The sequence below is a fragment of the Trichomycterus rosablanca genome, chromosome 15 (assembly GCF_030014385.1).
Source record: "Trichomycterus rosablanca isolate fTriRos1 chromosome 15, fTriRos1.hap1, whole genome shotgun sequence".
Lineage (NCBI taxonomy): Eukaryota > Metazoa > Chordata > Actinopteri > Siluriformes > Trichomycteridae > Trichomycterus > Trichomycterus rosablanca.
Window position 1 is genome coordinate 6,736,377 of NC_086002.1, and position 23,784 is coordinate 6,760,160.

The window sequence follows — 23,784 nt, forward strand, 5'->3', positions numbered from 1 at the left end:
AGCATATAATTTATATATACAGTGTATCACAAAAGTGAGTACACCCCTCACATTTCTGCAGATATTTAAGTATACCTTTTCATGGGACAACACTGACAAAATGACACTTTGACACAATGAAAAGTAGTCTGTGTGCAGCTTATATAACAGTGTAAATTTATTCTTCCCTCAAAATAACTCAATATACAGCCATTAATGTCTAAACCACCGGCAACAAAAGTGAGTACACCCCTAAGAGACTACACCCCTAAATGTCCAAATTGAGCACTGCTTGTCATTTTCCCTCCAAAATGTCATGTGATTTGTTAGTGTTACTAGGTCTCAGGTGTGCATAGGGAGCAGGTGTGTTCAATTTAGTAGTACAGCTCTCACACTCTCTCATACTGGTCACTGAAAGTTCCAACATGGCACCTCATGGCAAAGAACTCTCTGAGGATCTTAAAAGACGAATTGTTGCGCTACATGAAGATGGCCAAGGCTACAAGAAGATTGCCAACACCCTGAAACTGGGCTGCAGCACAGTGGCCAAGATCATCCAGCGTTTTAAAAGAGCAGGGTCCACTCAGAACAGACCTCGTGTTGGTCGTCCAAAGAAGCTGAGTGCACATGCTCAGCGTCACATCCAACTGCTGTCTTTGAAAGATAGGCGCAGGAGTGCTGTCAGCATTGCTGCAGAGATTGAAAAGGTGGGGGGTCAGCCTGTCAGTGCTCAGACCATACGCCGCACACTACATCAAATTGGTCTGCATGGCTGTCACCCCAGAAGGAAGCCTCTTCTGAAGTCTCTACACAAGAAAGCCTGCAAACAGTTTGCTGAAGACATGTCAACAAAGGACATGGATTACTGGAACCATGTCCTATGGTCTGATGAGACCAAGATTAATTTGTTTGGTTCAGATGGTCTTAAGCATGTGTGGCGGCAATCAGGTGAGGAGTACAAAGATAAGTGTGTCATGCCTACAGTCAAGCATGGTGGTGGGAATGCCATGGTCTGGGGCTGCACGAGTGCAGCAGGTGTTGGGGAGTTACATTTCATTGAGGGACACATGAACTCCAATATGTACTGTGAAATACTGAAGCAGAGCATGATCCCCTCCCTCCGGAAACTGGGTCGCAGGGCAGTGTTCCAGCATGATAATGACCCCAAACACACCTCTAAGACGACCACTGCTTTATGGAAGAGGCTGAGGGTAAAGGTGATGGACTGGCCAAGCATGTCTCCAGACTAAACCCAATAGAACATCTTTGGGGCATCCTCAAGCGGAAGGTGGAGGAGCGCAAAGTCTCGAATATCCGCCAGCTCCGTGATGTCGTCATGGAGGAGTGGAAAAGCATTCCAGTGGCAACCTGTGAAGCTCTGGTAAACTCCATGCCCAGGAGAGTTAAGGCAGTTCTGGGATATATATATACAGTGTATCACAAAAGTGAGTACACCCCTCACATTTCTGCAGATATTTAAGTATATCTTTTCATGGGACAACACTGACAAAATGACACTTTGACACAATGAAAAGTAGTCTGTGTGCAGCTTATATAACAGTGTAAATTTATTCTTCCCTCAAAATAACTCAATATACAGCCATTAATGTCTAAACCACCGGCAACAAAAGTGAGTACACCCCTTAGTGAAAGTTCCTGAAGTGTCAATATTTTGTGTGGCCACCATTATTTCCCAGAACTGCCTTAACTCTCCTGGGCATGGAGTTTACCAGAGCTTCACAGGTTGCCACTGGAATGCTTTTCCACTCCTCCATGACGACATCACGGAGCTGGCGGATATTCGAGACTTTGCGCTCCTCCACCTTCCGCTTGAGGATGCCCCAAAGATGTTCTATTGGGTTTAGTCTGGAGACATGCTTGGCCAGTCCATCACCTTTACCCTCAGCCTCTTCCATAAAGCAGTGGTCGTCTTAGAGGTGTGTTTGGGGTCATTATCATGCTGGAACACTGCCCTGCGACCCAGTTTCCGGAGGGAGGGGATCATGCTCTGCTTCAGTATTTCACAGTACATATTGGAGTTCATGTGTCCCTCAATGAAATGTAACTCCCCAACACCTGCTGCACTCGTGCAGCCCCAGACCATGGCATTCCCACCACCATGCTTGACTGTAGGCATGACACACTTATCTTTGTACTCCTCACCTGATTGCCGCCACACATGCTTAAGACCATCTGAACCAAACAAATTAATCTTGGTCTCATCAGACCATAGGACATGGTTCCAGTAATCCATGTCCTTTGTTGACATGTCTTCAGCAAACTGTTTGCAGGCTTTCTTGTGTAGAGACTTCAGAAGAGGCTTCCTTCTGGGGTGACAGCCATGCAGACCAATTTGATGTAGTGTGCGGCGTATGGTCTGAGCACTGACAGGCTGACCCCCCACCTTTTCAATCTCTGCAGCAATGCTGACAGCACTCCTGCGCCTATCTTTCAAAGACAGCAGTTGGATGTGACGCTGAGCACGTGCACTCAGCTTCTTTGGACGACCAACGCGAGGTCTGTTCTGAGTGGACCCTGCTCTTTTAAAACGCTGGATGATCTTGGCCACTGTGCTGCAGCTCAGTTTCAGGGTGTTGGCAATCTTCTTGTAGCCTTGGCCATCTTCATGTAGCGCAACAATTCGTCTTTTAAGATCCTCAGAGAGTTCTTTGCCATGAGGTGCCATATTGGAACTTTCAGTGACCAGTATGAGAGAGTGTGAGAGCTGTACTACTAAATTGAACACACCTGCTCCCTATGCACACCTGAGACCTAGTAACACTAACAAATCACATGACATTTTGGAGGGAAAATGACAAGCAGTGCTCAATTTGGACATTTAGGGGTGTAGTCTCTTAGGGGTGTACTCACTTTTGTTGCCGGTGGTTTAGACATTAATGGCTGTATATTGAGTTATTTTGAGGGAAGAATAAATTTACACTGTTATATAAGCTGCACACAGACTACTTTTCATTGTGTCAAAGTGTCATTTTGTCAGTGTTGTCCCATGAAAAGATATACTTAAATATCTGAAGAAATGTGAGGGGTGTACTCACTTTTGTGATACACTGTATATATATAGGTCTTTTCATACATCTTTTAGCATAAGGTGTAGCCACAAGACCTAAACTTAATCATTAGTAGGGGTGTCCACATGCTTTTGGCCGTTTCTGCGTATGTTTCAATCATTCATTTAAAGAAAAAGAACAGTTGCAGAAATCCTTTAATTTACGAAAGTCAGGGTTGACTGAGCTTCAGTCTACGCTGACGTTCTCTATGCTGATACGTTTTCTGCTAGCCTAATTGTAATATGCAAAAGTTTCCCTTTTTCCCGGATTTGATTGGTTAGGTTTTGATGGCCTGTCTGCCTTTCATCCTGTGTAGGTGTCATTTTTCTCACTCTCCCATATGCACACAAATCTAATCTTGCATCTGTGGATGACGCGCTGCTCCTCGACCATCACCCTCGTCATCTAAGAGCATGTGCGACTCTCCAGCCAATCGCACACTACCATTCAGTACCCACCGTTAAGGAGAACCAATCGCGTGGCTCATCGCAAACCGTTCAGCCAGTAGGGGAGTAATTGCAGGGCTGCTGTTGTGAGGCAGAAAGTGACTCATCATCTTCAGCGGGTTTATTTCTGAGGCCGTGCTGCAACAGGAGGCCGTTTTTCAAATACAACCAAAGGCGCATGTTTAATGCAGCGAGGGAGAGATTTGGAAACAGTCAACAGGTTTAAATCAGCGTGGCACAAGCAGTCCCCGCAGATATGACCAAAGATTAGTTTAAAAATGATGTCCCCCCCCCCCCCCCCCGCCAAGTCCGAAAATAGATGATAAATGATAAATCAGTATTCCTAATAATTTACAGATAAAGAATGAGCATTTTTGCAATTGCTTTGAGTCCAATAGATATTTTATTTGATAATATTGATGAATGTTGTAAATTGCCCCATGCTTTGACGCAGTAAAACCAGTAAAAGCAGTATTGAAACATGTTTTATAGGTTCTGTAGGAGGGTGCTTAGGTGGTGCAGTGGTCTTATGCACTAGCACACCACTGTGGAATGTTTAACCCTGAGTGTTCAAATCTCAGCAGAGTCGCCAACCTGGCCAAGCACTTAACATCATTGGCCGCATTTGACTACTACACTAGCCTAGTTGGTAAAGCTATGGGCTATCAACTAAAAGGTTGAGAGTTTAAATCCTAGCTCTGCCATGCAGCCACTGTTGGGGCCCTTGAGCAAGGCCCTTAACCTTCTCTGCTCCAGAGTGACCTTGTGCTCTGACACCAGCTTCCAAATACAAGCTGGGATATGTGAAGAAAGAATTTTGTTGTACTGTACACTTGTATATGTATATACGACAAGTAAAAGCATTCTATTCTATTGATGGAGGGAAGGTTGGGCAGGTTCTCTTGTGCAATTTCTGGCTCCTAGGGTCTGTGGGGAGAGGGGGCAGCATGTGGAGCTTAGCATGGCTCTCAGTACTTGGAACAGCTTGGTGATAAGAAGTGGTCCCAGATTGGACGTGTGCCGTAGAGGGTGGTTATCCGACTCTCCTTGATCAGATCGGGGGTTGTGTAAGAGGCGGCAGATTCACAAACGTATACTGGAAATGACACGGGAGAAAAAAATCCAGAAAAGGAGCAATTATGCACTTTAAGTTACTCAGGCAGATGTTTTATGTTGATGACCAGATTTGCATATTAGTTCTGGCAAACATGGTGACCTTAAATAAATTACCCTGTTTTTAAAAATGCAGCATCCTAGGACATCCTTTACTTATAGTTTAAATCCATAAGCCATCGTGATTGTGACTTGGAAACTAGTAAAACAAGCATTTACTTGATCATTTTACACTTTTTGGATAATATTCGTAGTCATTACGTTGGCTTTACTTTTGCTGCAGTCTAATGACCTGGTCTGTGTCTGTAGTTACAATAGGAGGCAAACCAGTGAAACATTTTTCACCTTTTAAAACATCAGTGTTTGTTCGGAGAAAATAATGTTTACAGTTTTGTTTGTGTCTAATTGACTTTGCAGAAGGATGAGGTATATTTGAATTTGGTCCTGGACTACGTCCCTGAGACGGTGTACCGAGTGTCCCGCCACTACAGCAGAGCTAAGCAGATGCTCCCCATGATCTACGTGAAGGTATGAATTTAAGCCTAGCATGTTTCCTTTCTGACACAGAACATTGGCTTCTCCAAATTAAAACATTTTTGAAAGGGAATAGTTGTAATTCATTGTTGTAATTGTATCCGGAAATATTCAGTATTAGATAGTATTGCTTTCTGTATCTGGCCAATAATAAAGAATCAGGTATTAATTTCTGCAAAAAAGTTCCTCATGTGGTTGGATTTAGGATTAACATATCATTGATACATACATTATAAAAATCAGTTATTTATATCACATTTAATTTTTAAAGTCAACATCAGACAAGAAATTAAAATGTGTGTGTGTGTGCATGCAGCTGTACATGTACCAGTTGTTCAGGAGCCTGGCATACATCCACTCGTTTGGTATCTGCCATCGGGACATTAAGCCCCAGAACCTGCTGCTGGACCCTGAGACAGCCGTGCTCAAGCTCTGTGACTTTGGCAGGTGAGAAAAGTGAAATGATCTGTCTGTTTCTCATATAGTCTTAGTAGAATAAAATGCTACCAGTCTGAATAGAAATAAAATAGAATTTGCAATAGTTCAACCCATACAATACAATTAAAGTCTTCAAGAAAGATAATCAGGTATAAAATATAAAAATTCAAGAATCAATAAAAATTCAGGAATCAAGTCGAATGATGCTCTTAAAAATGGATTCTAACTATAAACTGTAAACACCAAGGGTTAAAGGGAAAATGAAAAAATATGATGAAGTATGAAAATAGGCCATTGTAGGATTGGACTGTGTAGCCAGAATTTGGAAAAATACCCATTTTGGTGCTTCTTATTAGCCTACAAAGGTCACATGACAGTACATGAACCAAGCTATTGAGGGGACACATCAGTACATCCTTAGTATTGGTCCCAAGCCTGAATAAATAATGCATCCTGCATTAAATCACATTAAATGGTGACCCCTAACAGGAGCCAAAAAAACCATCGTGATGTAAATATTCAAAACAAGTATTCGCTGGTTTAGACAGAAAACAAAGGTACCAAAGGATCATTGTTTGTACTAACAGTATCTCTCTCTTCTTACCTTCTATTTTATCCCGCAGTGCTAAGCAGCTGGTGCGTGGTGAGCCCAATGTGTCTTACATCTGCTCTCGTTACTACAGAGCCCCTGAGCTCATATTCGGAGCCACGGATTACACGTCCAGCATAGGTACCCCCCATTTACCACCAACCAGTTCTCACCACTCATATACAGTGGAGTATTTAGACCTTTTGACTTTATCGTGTTGTGGATTTGATTTGATGGATATAATGGCTGTTTAACCCATCAATCTGGAGTAATAAAGTAAAACTATGCTTCTAGAGTTTTAAAAAAATTAAATCATGTCTAACACACAAGTATTCAGACTCGTTGCCACAACAAATTGTGCTCAGGTTTATCCTGTTGGGTTAAATTTTACACTAGAGCTCAATTGGAGTTCACCTGTTGCAATCTGAATTGATTGGACACTGTTTGGAAGATCACACATCTGCCTCAAATTACATTGCATGGTCAGCACTGACTTGCCGCTGTAATTAGCTTCTACAAAGTATTGAATAAAGCATCTGGATACCAGCATTGCCTTTTTTTTTAAACTCCATAACTTTTTAAATAAGGTGGCTTGGTGGGTAGCACTGTCACCTCACAGCAAGAAGGTCCTGGGTTTGATTCCCAGGTAGAGCGGTCCAGGTCCTTTCTTTGTGGAGTTTGCATGTTCTCCCCTTGACTGTGTGGGTTTTCTCCAGGAGCTCTGGTTTCCTTCCAGTCCAAAAAAACATGCAATTGAGGTGAACTGGAGATTCAAAAGTGTCCATGACTGTGTTTGACATTAAACTGTAACTAATGAATCATATGTAACCAGTAATTATCTGTCCTGTCATGAATGTAACCAAAGTGTAAAACATGATGTTAAAATCCTAATAAATAAATAAATCTTTGTAGGTTTAGATTGATGGGTAAAAAGCTTTTCAAAATCAAATCCTCAAAACAAAGACTGGGGTGTGAATACTTTCTTAATCATATAAGTAGTTTAAATGTAGTCTCAGCTATGTTTGTAACTACATGATGTCCTTGTTTCTTAGACGTGTGGTCGGCTGGTTGCGTTTTAGCTGAGCTGCTTCTTGGGCAGCCTATCTTTCCTGGAGACAGTGGGGTGGACCAGCTAGTCGAGATAATCAAGGTATGTAATAAGACACTGTGCAGATCATGCAACCCTGATGCCATTGGGTGGTGTACTTGTCAAATCACTCTTTGTGCTGGTCTAAGCCCGGATAAAAACAAGGAGATACCTGGCAGAAAAAACTGTTCCAAATCGGGTATGTGGACCAGAATGATCCACGGTCACCTTACATTTTAAAACACTACACGACTTTCCAAGTCGTCAGGTCGCTGTACAGTTCACACTACACGACTGAATCTCCTGCACTTGGGAGTCTTTCAGTCGGTGTATATTTCACACTACACGACTGATCGGCGATAGGGGATTTCACACTACATGATCCATCACCAACTGTAATCACGAGAAGTTTAATGATACCACGTCCAAAAAAAGGAACGTCAACAAGTAGCGAGAGATCAAAGGGTTTGTGCGCTGATGTGCAGCGTAATATCAAGGAGGAAAAATAAATGAATCTGAGTGGATTTGGCAACACGAACAGTATATGGCTTGTTCTGTAGTAAGTTTTGCAATGCAGCGTGGGTATTATGTTTTGTAGAGGACGATCAAATCAGAAATACTGTAAAACGTGTGTGTGTGTGTCGGTGTATCTTGATATAAACTATATTAATTAAGCCCCTGTCCCATGTCCTCTCCTGCATTTCCCCTCACGCTGTATCCTGTGTTCTCATTGGCTGTTCGACATGTCACTCATTCCCAGTTGCCCGTCTGAGATCAGATATCTGACGTGCTAGAAAACTCAATCCAGTCGCCGAGCGGTCGGCGAGCCGGTCGGGTCGAGTTGTTGGATAGTTCACACTTAGCGACTGAGAGCCGAGTTTTGATCGCCGAGTGAACGCTGAGTTGCTCCCGACCCGGAAAATCAATCGCCGACCAGTCGCCGAGCGAAAATCAGGCCAAAAATCGTGTAGTGTGAACTAGGCATAAGTTGCTCAGTGGAAACAAAATATTTTTTTTATACTTTTGTCAGTTAAACAAAAGTTTGGGAGAATTACCAAATCCCAGATTCTTGTTTTTATTGTATTTTACCAAATGTCCCAAATTTTCTGCATGGGGTTTGTAGATATTACTGGTTCTTAAAGGTCATATGTTCGATTATCTTTTCTTATTGCAAAGTATTACAATGGTGCTGCAGGCTCCTAACAATCTGGGCTTGATCCCTGCTTCATGTCATACTGTAGGTTCTAAGAACTTTCTCCTTTGGTCCAAAAGAGTTTCATCTGGGTACTGCGGCCTTCCTCTATGTTCCTAGCGCATTACACCACTGTGCCACCATACATAATTGGGATTTAGCTGTTTAGTTAATTCATAGTAAATAATGCAGATCAACATTGTCATGAGGGGAAATGCTTAGCCACTGATGGGTTTCTGAATGTGTGTTTACAGGTGTTGGGAACCCCAACACGTGAGCAGATTCGGGAGATGAACCCTAACTACACAGAGTTCAAGTTCCCTCAGATTAAGGCCCATCCATGGACTAAGGTAAGACAGCTTTTACACCTACACACTGCTGATGTGTTGGTACGTTTTGAAAGATGCTTTATGGCCAAAACAGAAAATTTGGAAATGCCACAGTGCCCTCTTGTGGCTGTGTGGTACTGATGCACTTTCCACTGAACACTCGAGCAGTGTGTTCTCCAGTACAACTTAACCTGTGTCCTGTATTTTCCCACTCCTGATTTGGAACTACGTTTTGGGTTGGGTTATGTTATTAAGAACGTTTGTTCCAACGTTTGTGTGCATATCTTAGGTGTTCAGGCCGAAGACACCTCCTGAGGCGATTGCTCTATGTTCTCGGCTGCTGGAGTACACACCGACGGCGCGTTTTACTCCACTGGAGGCCTGTGCACACACCTTCTTCGATGAGCTCCGCACACCCACCCTCAAACTTCCCAACGGCCGAGAGAGGCCTCCACTCTTTAACTTCACCACGCAGGGTATGTCTGGCATTCATCTTGATTATCAAATTAATAACATTTTGACATACATGCTGCTCATACTGTCTGATATTTTTGGTCAATAAGTTTAGGAAAAGCCAAAGTACAGTAATAATTCTGCTTTTGTCTGGTTTGTTAGAGTTGTCCAGTAATCCATCGCTGGCATCCATACTCATTCCTGCACACATCCGCAACCAGCCTGGAGCCTCCTCTCCCTCAAACGCTTCCTCTGCTGCAGGTTAGTGCTACTTACTAAATAAGTGAATGAATTAATAAATGAAAGATTCCTAATCCGCTAGCACACCAGCGCCAAGATTCTGAGCTCCCAAGTTCGAATCTAAGATCGGCTGGGCACCCTCTAGTAGGCATAATTGGCTAATGCTCTTAGCAGAAAAAATTGGCTTCCAGTCCGTTGGGTTTGGAAAGACTGGAGTAAGGGGTGGGGTTATCAGCACTGTGTAAGGACCTTGGTTGCCCAGGGAGCCTGTACAGAAAGTGGTGTAGCCCAGAGATCGGGGCGTGGCTCTCCGTACGCTCAAATCCACTGAATTATAGGTGAATTAGAAAGGATTAGTGAAATATACACCCTCCTTGGATGCCATGCCGAGGTCCCCAGAAGTGGATTGGCTACACAAAATTGGGAGAGAAAGGGGTAAAATGCATAAAAAAAGATGATCAAAAAAAGATTCCTTGTTATTATTAAATAATTTGATATTTTATGCCATGTTCTTTGTTATAATCTCTTCCAGATGCTGGCAGTGGCGAACGTGGCCCTGGTCCTAACGTTGCTTCTGGCTCTGCCCCCAATCCATCAACCTGATTACCATCAATTCCTCAACAGGCCAATCCCATGATGCTGCTCATTAACCATGCCCACTTCCCCAAATCAGGGGCCGGGCTTAAAAAAATTTAAAAAGAAAGAAAAAAAATGCAAAGCTCATGACGAGACATGGACGAACCAACTGAACTCTCTAACCTCTACCCACCTATTCTTCTCATTTTGTTTATTTTTATTGTAGGTAATTTTATTTATTTATACTTAAGGACAACAGGATGTCTTTAAAAGCCTCTTGTCAGTTGACTGTTCAGCGAGGAGAGCGACAGACTGTGGAGAAGTTTCATAATAATATATACGTCTGCTTATATAGAGATACGGATATATAGACCTACGCTTTCTGTGTGTCTTGTTTTTGACTCCCTCCCCATTTGTAGCAGTAGCGTTTGCTGCTGCTTGTGAATGCAGATTTCTGCACCCAGCTCCATGACACTCGCCCTCCAAGAACAAAGTTTAAATGTGGAAGTTTGCCTGCGTCTGTCTGTGGAAAGGAAAGATGCCGTCAGTACTCGTTACAATGAACGTTCAGTTCACACACAGTTAAACGCTGTTCCCAGACCAGTCGGTGTGTTTTTGATGCATGAACATGGAAGTTGAATCAAAACCAACCTGGTTTTATTTATAATGCCAGTCATAGCAGTTTATCCTCAAAATGGTTAGGTTCCAGGTTGGCATACTGATCCCAGGTCGGCTTTAAAGGGCTACTTCCGAGGCTTTGTTGCAGATTATTGTGAATAATCTTGTCTTTGTGAATGATGTTGCCTTTTCACCTCAATGTTAGGTTGACATGCTGTGTGTTTGGCTTTGAATGGTATGCATTTATTCCAGTCATTTTCTGTCGGAGAAATGTAGGCATTGTTTCGGCTCCTCCACTTGCAAGTCTTCCCATTGTTTACTCTGTACAGTTTCTCTATAATGCTTTGCTTCATCGTTTCTATGTAACATTTACTGTATTTAAAATGCGCCCGAGAAATTAAAATGAACAAAGTCAGGCCTACTTTTACTTTTACTTAGCCATAGACATCATACTAGAGGCTGCAGTTGCAGAAGACGTGACCATTTAGGATATGTACTAGTTTCGGAGTGCCTTTGTTTGTATGGCTTTCCGGTTTTTGTCATGCTGTGTAGGACGAAATCTGTTGTGTCCTGAGATTCATCGACCTGTTTTTATTTTAGAAGATGCACAACAGCTGAAAGTGCAGAGAGATTTCTATCTAAAACAAAGATTAGGCGTTCATGGTTCATGGTATATCAACGATATATCAGTGATTCTCAGCCTGCACAAGTGAATTAGGGCTCACGTTTTATATTCTAGGCTGATTATTACAAGTCATGCATGTGTGCATCCCACAATATGACTATTTGGCTGCTGTTGCAGCCAAGTTGATAAAAATGTTGAAAACCTTCGACGTGTGGCGGCGTTTATGTGCCAGTCTACTCAGTCATTTAAACGCTTGAGAAAAAGATAGTGATTGCTCTAACATGCCAGCTGAGGTTTTTGTTCTATTCAGCACCTAGATTGAGGAATAACAAAAAATAAAATTGGTTTTTAATCATTTAAACTTAAAATCTTTGGCTCGGGTTAGTGTTTTAGCACCATTAAGGCTGCTGATCTTAAGTCAGCATGAGCTTTTTTGCTTCTGGTCTTAGATCAGTTATGCAGCCTATTGTCATGGTAAGGTAAGACTGTTTATTTTTATTATTATTATTATTATTATTATTTTTAGAGCAATGGACCCCCACTGGAGTGCTGCTGAAAGGACACTACTGTCTTTAGTCATAATCTGCTTTATCTCTTTCATTTCTGCATGTACCACTGTTATTTCTGACTCAGAAATATATTAAATGGCCTGATTCACAGGTTAGCATGCATGTGGTTTAGACTAAGGTTAAGCTTGGTTTATAAACCCGTTAGCCTGCTTTGAGGAGCCATTTTTGAATTCATATGTTTCATTTTATTTCATTGTATTTATCAGGATGCAAAGGCCGCTGTCTGGTCCTATTTATACTTGAGAATGAATGATGACTTTTTAACATGTAATCTACTGTTAGCTCCGATTTATTGCTAAGGTTCTTAATGATGGATATTTAAATCATTTTGCTAATTGAATCACCACATTTTAATTACTAGTGTTAGAAATTTCTCATTGTATTGTTCCACTGTCTTTTTCACATCTGCCTAGAATTTAAAATATTGGTCAGTCACACAGTACTGATGCTTAGTCACTCACCTGAGTGTAGGAATAAACAATGTGAGCTGTCTAAGCAGTGAAAAACTTGTAATGTTTATGGTTTATCAAAACAGTAGTATGTTTTCAGCTGTCACCGACTCGATCGGAATTATCTTGTGTTAATTTTTTTTAAAAGAGGAAGTTGATAACTTAATGGATTAAAAAAAGAATCACTGCTTTGCTAAATATTCCTCAATCCATAGGCTGTGTCCCAAACCTCATACTATGTAGCATTGATGTCAGTATAGTGCTTGTGAAACCATTGATGATGTACAAATTTGTCGTACTATTTAATACATATGTGATTTGACACATCACGACGTCTGTATGCCTTAAATCGGCTTGTTTCCAATCACCTCCCATCAACTAAAGTTTGGAGGCTTCCGTTTGTCTGCCTGACTGTCTGTCTGTCTGCCTGACTGTGTCTGAAGCTCATTTCCGACCATCCAAATGTTCCTTAAGATTGCATTAAATACGGCTGAATAGGAAAATTATTGATACCATCCAGTATCAGTATCTAAAAACCAAGATATGTGCATATTATTGAGAGTTAAAATTTACAACCAAGGATTCAATATGAATTAATTATGCAGCCAAAGGAACAGTGTAACTGGAAAAAAAAACTGCTGTCAACCGGCTGGGTGCCTAAATGGACACGATTATGTGTCTGTTGGGACGAGAGACAATGGTCAAGCAGGAATTTCTCATCACTGCTGTAATTATGGCTTCTGCTGGGCAGTTGATGTGCCTGCACAAGAAGTGGTTGATATCAGATGGCAGCGCGTGTGTCTGATGAGTTGTGTGCCAGTATTTGGCCCTCCTTGGTCAGAGGTGGCGGGTGGCAGCGTCAGGAGCAACGTTGCAATTGGATTTGACCAGATTTGGTGAAAAATTAAAATAGGAAAAGAGAATATATACACACTATATATACATGCGCACACACTTGAATTAAGTAAAGATACACCAAGATGATTCCTGCTATTTAAATGTTTTATTATCTATCACAAATAAAGCAGTGGACACTTCCTTTTTAAATTCCTCACAAATTCCAAATTACATGATTCTGCAGACAGGTAACCTTTCTCCTGCAGAGATCAGACAGCTCTGGCTGCACCAGAAATTTGCCTTTTGAATTACTTCACCAAGTACATTGGATCAGGCAGGGAATGGAAAATTTTAGGCTGTTGTGTTTTTGAGTGTTTTTGCTTTACCTGGCCTGTAATGTGTGTGGATATTCTTTTTTGTAAGCTTTGTAAATGCAAATAGTCCCTAAAATGAACATTATCACAAAGTTTTATTCATTGAAAGTTTGTCTGGAGTTTGACCATTTGAGTAGCTTCTCAGCTTTATTGTAGTCAGTTTTGGTAATAGTGTATTAAATCTTAGTCTCTGGTGCAGTTCTGGATCGACTGTACATCGATTTGATGCACCACGCCTTTAGAAGTCAACAGAGCTAAACAGTTGTGCTGTTGAACACAGACACGAATATGCGGGTCAGCGTTCAACAGTTTGACCTTTGCTCAACATTTGACCTGCTCTCACTCTGAATCTGTTATTGCAGAATTGCTTACCGTAAAAAACTGTAACACTTAAAATCAGTGTCGTTTTGCACACCGCATTTCACATACAGAACCTGGTGTGACCAGACCTTTAGTGTGGTCAGTTTTGTTTTTTTTAGTTTTTTTTTACAAAGAACCTCACCAAATGCTCTACTTAATAACATACTAAATAAAAAAAAAAAGTTGCTGCTGGGACATGATCTAGTACGTCCTCTACTACAGTATTACTTAATCAACTATGGCAATAAGTATTACACAAGTAGATTCCTCACATCTACCTAGCTGTATCTTGCGCTTTCAGCAGCACTCAAAAGGGAATGATGTCATGTAGCACTTAATAAAAAAGTACATTAAATACAAATAATAATACAATACTACATTTAAGCATATGTAAATGCTTTCTGCCTGTAAAATTCACAGCCATAAATGTTGCTTCCTAAACGACTATGGAACACATCACAGTTCTAGTGATTTTTTTTTTCTCTCGCACAACCTGTACAGTCTCACAGGTTAAACACAAATGCTTAAAAAAATGTAAAAATAATAAAAAAAGATAAGTGAATATTTGGAGATACACTTGTGTATAGCTGTTGGCAGTTGTAAGAGACTTTGTAACTACAGACAAACCAACTATGACGTTGCTATTACTTGAATGCCTGTTTTTTTTTTTTTAAAATAATTTACTCAAAATAATTTTGTTTTTTTTCCCTGTGATTGTTATGCTAAATGTCTCTTTGTAAATAGCATTCTCTTCCTCTGTGTAAAATGGTTCAGAGACGTAGTTACCCGGTACTGTCATTTGCATTGAATAAAGTGTAGGTTAGCCTGAAACTCTATTTATTTCCCATTTCTTTCAGTGTATCTTTATTTCTTGCCTACATTGTTGCAACCTTTTGCCATATAAGACACTTACACAGATCAGCCATAACATTAAAACCACCTCCTAACATAAAAACCTACTCCCACTGTTAATTTTATCAGCTCCGCTTACCATATAGAAGTACTTTGTAGTTCTACAATTACTGACTGTAGTCCATCTGTTTCTCTGCATGCTTTGTTAGCCCCCTTTCACTCTGTTCTTCAGTGGTCAGGACTCTCCCAGGACCTCTACAGAGCAGGTATTATTTAGGTGGTGGATCATTCTCAGCACTGCAGTGACAATAACATGGTGGTGGTGTGTTAGTGTGTGTTGTGCTGGTATGAGTGGATAAGACACAGCAATGCTGATGGAGTTTTTTAACACCTCACTGTCACTGCTGGACTGAGAATAGTCCACCAACCAAAAAATATCCAGCCAGCAGCGTCCTGTGATCAACTCAAACAGCAGCAATAGATGAGCGATCGTCTCTGACTTTACATCTACAAGGTGGACCAACTAGGTTGGAGTGTCCAATGGAGTGGACAGTAAGTGGACACGGTATTTAAAAACTCCAGCAGTGCTGCTGCGTCTGATCCACTCATACCAGCACAATACACATTAACACACCACCACCACGTCAGTGTCACTGCAGTGCTGTGAATGATCCACCACCTAAGGAATACCTGCTCTGTGGGCGTCCTGACCATTGAAGAACGGTGAAAGTAGGCTAAAAAAGTATGTAGAGAAACAGATGGACTACAGTCTGTAATTGTAGAACTACAAAGTGCTTCTATATGGTAAGTGGAGCTGATAAAATGGACAGTGAGTGTAGAAACAAGGAGGTGGTTTTAATGTTATGGCTGATCAGTGTATATGACATTTTGTCATGTAAGACACATCGTAGCTCATTAGGAACAACTCCAAAGGTGGGTTTAGTGTTTTAAACAATGGTTATATAGAAAAGAACCTAATCTCCAGTGTTAAGTGTGTGAATAATGTCATGTTTTGATTCTTTGCTCCCAGAGATCCTGGGAACCCTGTGAACATAAATGGCATCATGAATTGCTTATTCTCGCTGAGCCAGCCGTGAGCTCTGAGATTTCTGCCTGGGGGAAAGTCATTGCACAAGTTGGCTACGAATAGGATTAAAAACAAATGCATGATACACACAGACCTAGTATAACCTCCACCCTCCCCATAACTCATGCAAAGCAATGTCCACAAAGAGCAGAAAGTAGTAAAAGTCTTTTAAAGCACTGTCTCAGAAATTGGTTTACTATTTGATTTGCATTGTTTCTTCTGGGTGACAGCACAGCCCTTAGCTATGTCCATAATCTGTGATTTGTTAATTCTCCGAGAGCTTTATTTAACAGATTTTTTACCGAACAACCTAATTGTATTTTATTATTATGAACAAACTTAGAATTTAATGTCATTAACACACTTAGAAAAAGTTGGGACAGAGGCATGTTTACCACTGTTACATCATCTATTAATTACACTTTTTAATTGTTTTGGTGGGGCGCAGTGCATAGCACTGTCACCTGACGGCAAGATGGCCCCAGTCTGTCTTGGACTTTTTCTTATTTGATGGTAATGTATATCTGGTTGCTGTTTCTGATAAGGACAAGAGCTAGCTTAGCCTAATGGTTTGTTGGGACCTTTGGCTCACATATGTATGAAAATGAGTACAACATCTGTTCATCTGTTCAACATCATGTGGACAGCTCTTTTAGTTATTGAATTCAGGACTTTCATCCACACCTATTATTAACAGGCATTTTTTATTTAATGTAATTATATAAAATACTGCTTTCACTTTGGTGGCAAGAGTTTGGAAAAGGCCTCTTTCCATCCATGCTCTGTCTCTCAAATGCTCTTGTAATTATTCAGGCACAAATTCCTACAGACATACTCCTAAATTCTGTAGAAAGGCTATGTATGACATGTGAATGCCACTCCTTTGTGCATGTGACCAATATTTTGAAACTACCTTGTAAGCTACAGTACCTTGCTGGCCTGTGTCAGAATCTATAAATAGAATTCAGAATACAGCTAAAAGAGGTGTTCTGGTTCATTTCAAGCATGTTTGTTGCTCTGGTAAACGGAGTCTGCTGAACAGCATTAATATGAATGTATGTATTTTGATTAATCCTAGTGGCTAATATAATAGATTCTCTTTTCTTGTTTTTGCCACTAGAGGGCGAGATGCAATATCAATAGCAATTCTGTCTTACATTCTACTGTACTAACTATTTTACAAAAGTACTGCACCTATGCTGGCCTAATAATGTGAATGGACTCTGTCCAGCAAGAAGGGCAAGAAAGTTACATGTAGATAGATTTATTGTATGTAAAGATGTACAACATGTATGACATACTATTTAACAGTGATAACTTGTGTGTGGATTGGGGAAGGCCCTGGTGACCACTGCATGACAGGATGTCATGTTTGTTTGCGGTTAAAGAAGTCTTAGAAGTCTTAGACTCCAGAGAGGGCTGGTACAACTTTCATAAATGAAATCCTGCTGTCTGGTCCAAAGTTACTGTTGAAAAATATCAACTGAAATCAAGTTATGTTAAAGTCATACTGTTATTTCAATTTAATGTTTTATTTTGATTTGCCTAAATAATTTTAATTGTTGTAACAACCACAAATGTGACACTTTATTTAACTGACAAATGTACAAAGAAATTACTTTTATTGTTTTGGCTGTCCAATCCAAAGTCAAATTGGATGTCTGCACCACCAGAACCACTTATGAATCTAGAATCATTTAACATCAGCAGAATCTCTCTTGCCTCGCTCTGGCAGGTCTCAGTGATGGCAAAATGTCCAGTGCTGGCTGTTTGTCCGGTGCTGGCTGTCTGTTGCACCATGTTCAGAATTATTTTGCTCCTGACATGCCAGGTGGGTGATTTTCTGGATGAACTTTTTGTTTGTCTTGGCAGGATCCATGACCACACCCTTTGTGCCACAGAAATGCTACCTCCAGCTTTATTAACACTTGTTTCTTAGGGTTAAGGGAGGCCTGGTGCTGTAGAGCTGTGTAGAAACCTGCAAGATGTACCAGCAGGTCATCCAGGTACACAGTGCGGGTGGTGGGTGGTATACCTGTCAACACTCTTATCAGTAACCTCTTGAAGGTGCTTGGGCTATTGCAGAGACTGTTGGAAGAACTGTGGATTCCCATAGTCCCATGCTGAGTGAGAATGCTGTCTTGTGGAGGTGCCAGGAACTATCAAAATTAATATTGCTCATAGTGAGGTAAGAATAGTACTTTATCTAGAGTGGTAAAGAGGTGTTTGAAATTTTGAGGATGAAAGCAACCTGATGTCTACTGTAGTTGGGGTTCTACTAACACCGTTGTTGCCACCCAGCTGTTCCTATTGCAAGTAAACATCTATGATTTTATACTTTCTCACTTTAAAGAGACTTATTTTAGAACATTTTGGAATAGAACAGACATCGAGCCCCACTACCGCTGTTGGTTGGGCGCCCACATACAGACATGATTAGCTATAGTAATGATACATTTGAGGATATAATTGAATAGAAATGGTAATACTTCTCTAGAATTTTTTTTGCATCAAAATGTTGATGTTTTATAGAATCAGCTTCGTTTTCTGTTCTCTGTGCTACAAAAATCTGACAAATGAAACCTACAAATAATAATTTATAATTCTTTCGAGCAGCAACATAAAAGTGCCTGAATGAACATTTTATCTCAAAGACCCTTAAATTACAGCGTAAATACATTTTATTTATTTATTAGGATTTTAACATCATGTTTTACACACGTTGGTAACATTCTTGACAGAAACTGTAGTCACTCATTCACAACATTCATCAGTTCAAGCAGGGCCGGCGCTAGGGGGGGGCTGAGGGGGGCATTGCAATGCAATGCAAGCAACGGCTATTTTTAAAATTATCTCTGAACCAATCACAAAAATGCATTTTGTTTTACAGTGTGAAGATATTTCCTTGCTTATTCCTGATTGGCTCTTTGAGTCATATAAAAATCGGCAGACTGCCCCAAACAGTTCAGTTCGGCAGTATATGTTCTGTTAGTGTGAGCGAGAGGCAGGTATACTGGTAAACACTTTTTTTTTACAGAATTAGTATTCTTTTGTTTTCTTTATATTTTAATTTCCCAATAATATAAATATTCTCACTCATTCCTATTTCCACGTTTGAATATTCTCAGTCTGTGTGTAGGTACATTTGTCAGCTTTGACTTAAATTTGTATTAAAGCCTTTCAAGAAATAGAGTTGTTCTATTAGTAATGGCAATTTAATTAAGGGGGCGTATTAAAATGAAATACAATTAGATAAACTTAAAACCCAATGATTAAAAAATACATGTTGATTATGTAAATGGAGAAAAAAGATTAAGTTCGAAAACATGCATTTTTATTTCTTTACCTCATACATCACTTTAAGCCAGTATCAATAGCTTGGCTGTCATCATTCATGCACAAATCAAGCCTTGAATATATTTCTGGCTTCAAAAACATGACTATCAACATGCCCCCTCATTAGGTTTTACTGCCCCCCCAAGCAAATCAGTCCAGAACCGGGGCTGAGTTCAAGTTTAATCATGGGCAATTTTGTATCTCCAATTCACCTCACTTGCACGTCTTTGGACTGTGGGAGGAAACCGGAGCTCCCGAAGGAAACCCACACAGACACGGGGAGAACATGCAAACTCCACACCGAAAGAACCTGGACCGCCCCGCCCGTGGATCGAACCCAGGACCTTCTTGCTGTGAGGCGACAAACTGAGTGCTACTGGGCCACCGTTAAATACATTAAAATTTTTTAGTAAGTATTTGTTATTAGCAGGTAAAATATTTCATCACACAGTTCAGTATTACTAAAATATTCCTTTTGTGCCAAAATATACATTATATAACCTTACATTAAAACCATCATTTCTAGGGAATCAAAGATGCGTCTTTTATTAAATTAAACCATTCTGATTTTAAAGTGTTCTTAAAATGTAAGTTAAATATTCTTGATGCTTATTTTTAGCGTTATAAGGGAATAAATGAAGTGGTTTTGGTTGACAGATCTTTCTCGGTTATATTTGCATTGCAATTGAATGTTGACAGTCATGTGTTTGGTTAATAATATAAATCTAAAAAACAATGATTGATCAGTCACTTCAATACGCAGGCAAGTCGTAGCCTAGTGGTTAAGCTACTGGACTAGTAATCAGAAGGTCGCTGGTTCAAGCTCCACCTGATGTTGGGCCCTTGAGCAAGGCCCTTAACCCTCAATTGCTCATGCAGGCTGTATATTGTAATGCAAGTCGCTTTGGATAAAGGCTTCTGCTAAATGCCGAAAATGTAAATGTCACAAGCAATTCAACAGATGAAGACTGTATTTACACTGCAGATAAACTACAGTTTATAACCGTATACGGTTTATTCTTTTAGTTCTGGTGTCTGGAGCGCGTTGCGTATTTAATATTAAGAAATATTAACAAACAATAAAAAAAATGCTCAAGTCTTTAGTTAAACAGTATAAGAAATGTGACATTAATTATCTTAAATGCTGCCTGTATAGTTGTTCTTACTGAATATTACAGGCATGACTATTATTAAAAGATCTAATCATAGGTACTCAATTAAAAAAAAAAAAAAAGCTTTTCCGAATTAAACGTAAATGATTTGGTTTTGATCAATCACATACAAACCTAAGACAATATCCGAGAACTTATTTAAGGTTTTTGCAATATATTCTTGGGTGCCTTTATGTTTTAAAATTTAAAATGTAAAACAAATTGTTAAATTACGTTGTTTTTTGTTTTTTTTAAGTAGAAAATGTAAACACATCATCCGTAAACAATTAAAATTAATATGCCATTTTGTTAATTTATTTTTACTTTAAAAATGTAACAAAACATAGAATTTGTGTCCAGACTTAATCCAGAAGTCAGGTTCCTCTGACATTGCTCTCCAAAAACAAGGAGACACAATTTCACTCATGCAGAATAAATACAGTTCACTTGTACGAAACACCATAAATCACCCAGTGATGCTTAGAACTCAAAATCTTCCATTATAAATATATGTGAACACTTTTTTATGTGGAACCTCTTGCTTAAAATGCATTAACATTTACTAATAACATTTACTATACAGATAAATTAAGCGAATAAAATAGTAATTGTCAAAAGAAGAATGATAACTCATCAAATTAATAAATAAATAAATAAAACGTGTTAAAACGCATTTAGACATCACAAAATGAGGTCGCAAAGTCCCTCAACTTCTGGAAAAATTGGCCATATTTCCCATTTATTTATATGACAGAAAATAACCCAGTTTGCCTGACTTCATCATGTCATTGTATTTTAGTACTATTCAGATTTATGGATGTATTTAAGGATATTAAGAGCTTAACAGTGTTTTATTTACCCTATGGTTCATCAGACATATGCAATCTAAATACAATCTCTGTTTATCGTCTATTTAAAAGTATTTTTAAACAAACTAAGAGGTTATAAATTTTTTTTTATAAAATATACAATTAATTTGAATTTTATTGCCAATAAATACATTATTAGCAAAATGTTCCACATAATAAAGTGTTCACATATATTCGTAATTACATTTTTTGAGTTCTAAGCATCACTGGGTGATTTATGGTGTTTCGTACAAGTGAACTAACTGTATTGAGTGAAATTATGTCTCCTTGTTTTTGGAGAGCAATGTCAAGGGAAAGTGACTTCTGGATTAAGTCTGGACACTCTAGTTAAATTCTATGTTTTGTTAATTTTTTCAAGTAAAAATAAATTAACAAAATGGCATATTAATTTTTATTGTTTACGGATGATGTGTTTACATTTTCTACTAGAAAAATAAAAAACAAAACGCAATTTAACAATGAGTTTTACTTTTTTCCCTATAGTTCTGTAAAACTGCATGTGGTCTGTTCAGTACTGGGTAAACCACACAATGTAATGAATTAAACTGTTACCCTACAAAAATGTGGTTCAGCTACACACACACACACACACACACACACACACACACACACACACACAACATAAATACAGTATAAAATGTAGCTTCTACTTTATGCTTTACAGCAAACCCAAACTAAATCTACTATCAATTTCCCCTAAGAAATTATTATTATTTACAATAATAATTTTAGTTTGATCAACTGTAACAAGTAAAATGTTTTAATAAAATAACAATACAAATTAAATAAAAAAAGTAACATTTTTAAAATAAAAAGTAAAAAAATCCAAGTAAATCAAACAAAAAAAATATTGAGTAATTTGTTAACTACATAAATAAGTTATTTTTGATCGACAAGCAATTTTTTTCCGATTGCCAGAGTTTTTTCGGGTGTAGCACTTAAATTTACTGTTATTATGACTCGCTTAGGAGCATTGAAATGTTCTACTTTAATAAAATCTGCATGATAAGAAAGTGTTTTATGTATTGAATAAACTGGAGATAAACAGACATTTTACAACCTCTTAAAAGACATTTACCCAGGTGTTATTAAGTACATTGTGGCTAAATATTATTTTTAATTACTTAAAGGATTTAATTGTTGCTTTATTTGGACAAACGTATATTCCTACAAAACGTTATAAGTAAAAACGAAGTGATTATTTCGACCACTGTTTGAATGTCAGACACCTAAACTAAATGTACATAATAACGTTGAAAATACTTAATTACTGACACTAAATTAAGGTCTCTTTTTATTTAAATAAGCATAAGAATAATGTTACTTCTTGCTGCTTCCACTTCGTTTTGTCTTGTTTAAGTTACATGTGAATCAATTTGTGCAGAATCGACTCAATTGTTTTATCTTTTCTCCTAATTCTTTTAATGCCAAGATGCGAGGACTCTTATCCCCAACAAACCCCAAACACAGCTACTAAATAAACAGTTTAAAACTGTTCAGTTAACTTACATATCAAAGCTCGTAAGCGAGTCATAATAACAATACATTTAAGTGATGCACCCGAAAAAATTTGGCAATCGGAAAAGAATTGCTTGTGTATTAAAAATAACTTATTTAAATTAGAAAACAAATTACTCGATACTTTTTCTGGTTTGATTTACTTAGATTTACTTTTTATAACTTTTTTACTTTTACTTTTTATAACATTTTTATTTTATTAAAATAAATTAAGAGTTTTAATAAAAGAACCAATTATGTTTTAGTCACAATGTTTTTGAATGGCATTGAAACAAATATTTTCAAACATATGAACAGTTAATGATTTAAAATATATTAATTAAAATAAATGTAAATGTTTCAGTAAAATCTACTTGACCATAATTTTAATTTAAAGTAATAATGTACTATTTACTTGATAATAAGTCTACAGTTTATTGTTTATGCCTAATTAAATAGTTTTCCTGTATAGGGGAGGATAAACAACCTCCAAAAAAGTATAAAATCTAAATGAATGCGCTAAACACAACATACAAGATTAAAACTGAAAACTAGAACAAATAACTCTTGCTTGTCTAGACAATAAACTATTTTATGTGTCATTATATAAACAGACTAACTGAACAGCTCGACACATCCCACAAAAATAAGATAAAACCGAGAATATAAACGTTAAAAAGAATAAACTTTATTGACTAATAAATATTTGGTCTTTCAAGGCACTTTTTAAAGATAAGGCCAGTAAGTACTTCTCGTCACATGACGGACAAACCCCAGAGTTTTTACATCACAAAGTCCATGAATTCAGACAAAAATGCTCTACAAGAGCATGAATATAATACATATACATTACGCATACACTCTGCATTGCATTTTGTTCAAATGTCTTATATTTTAAGGCTACACAGTGAGAAGGAATGTAAGACCTCAGGGATAAAAACGGTGATTTTTAGGAGAACATCTCTACAACTCAAATGCAATCTGCACCCAAAACGTGCATGAACAACATCAATAACAAAGTTCTGCAGTCATTGTGGTCACTTTTTGTTGACGTTATTGCAACTCCGTTCTCACGTCAAGAACACTTGTTGTGTATAATGACTCTTATTAGTATCA

General features: G+C 38.6%; 1 protein-coding gene across 1 annotated transcript in view; it reads left to right on the top strand.

Annotated features, from left to right (window-relative positions):
• The window catches only part of gsk3bb (glycogen synthase kinase 3 beta, genome duplicate b), a 35,636-nt gene extending 20,929 nt beyond the window's left edge, over positions 1–14,707 (top strand). Inside the window, exons 4-11 of the mRNA XM_063009347.1 lie at positions 5,024–5,134; positions 5,457–5,587; positions 6,202–6,308; positions 7,220–7,317; positions 8,701–8,796; positions 9,065–9,251; positions 9,391–9,489; positions 10,001–14,707. Coding sequence (XP_062865417.1) covers positions 5,024–5,134; positions 5,457–5,587; positions 6,202–6,308; positions 7,220–7,317; positions 8,701–8,796; positions 9,065–9,251; positions 9,391–9,489; positions 10,001–10,071 — 900 coding nt within the window. The 3' untranslated portion in view covers positions 10,072–14,707. The remainder of the gene's footprint in view (positions 1–5,023; positions 5,135–5,456; positions 5,588–6,201; positions 6,309–7,219; positions 7,318–8,700; positions 8,797–9,064; positions 9,252–9,390; positions 9,490–10,000) is intronic.
• The last annotated feature ends 9,077 nt before the right edge of the window (positions 14,708–23,784 follow it).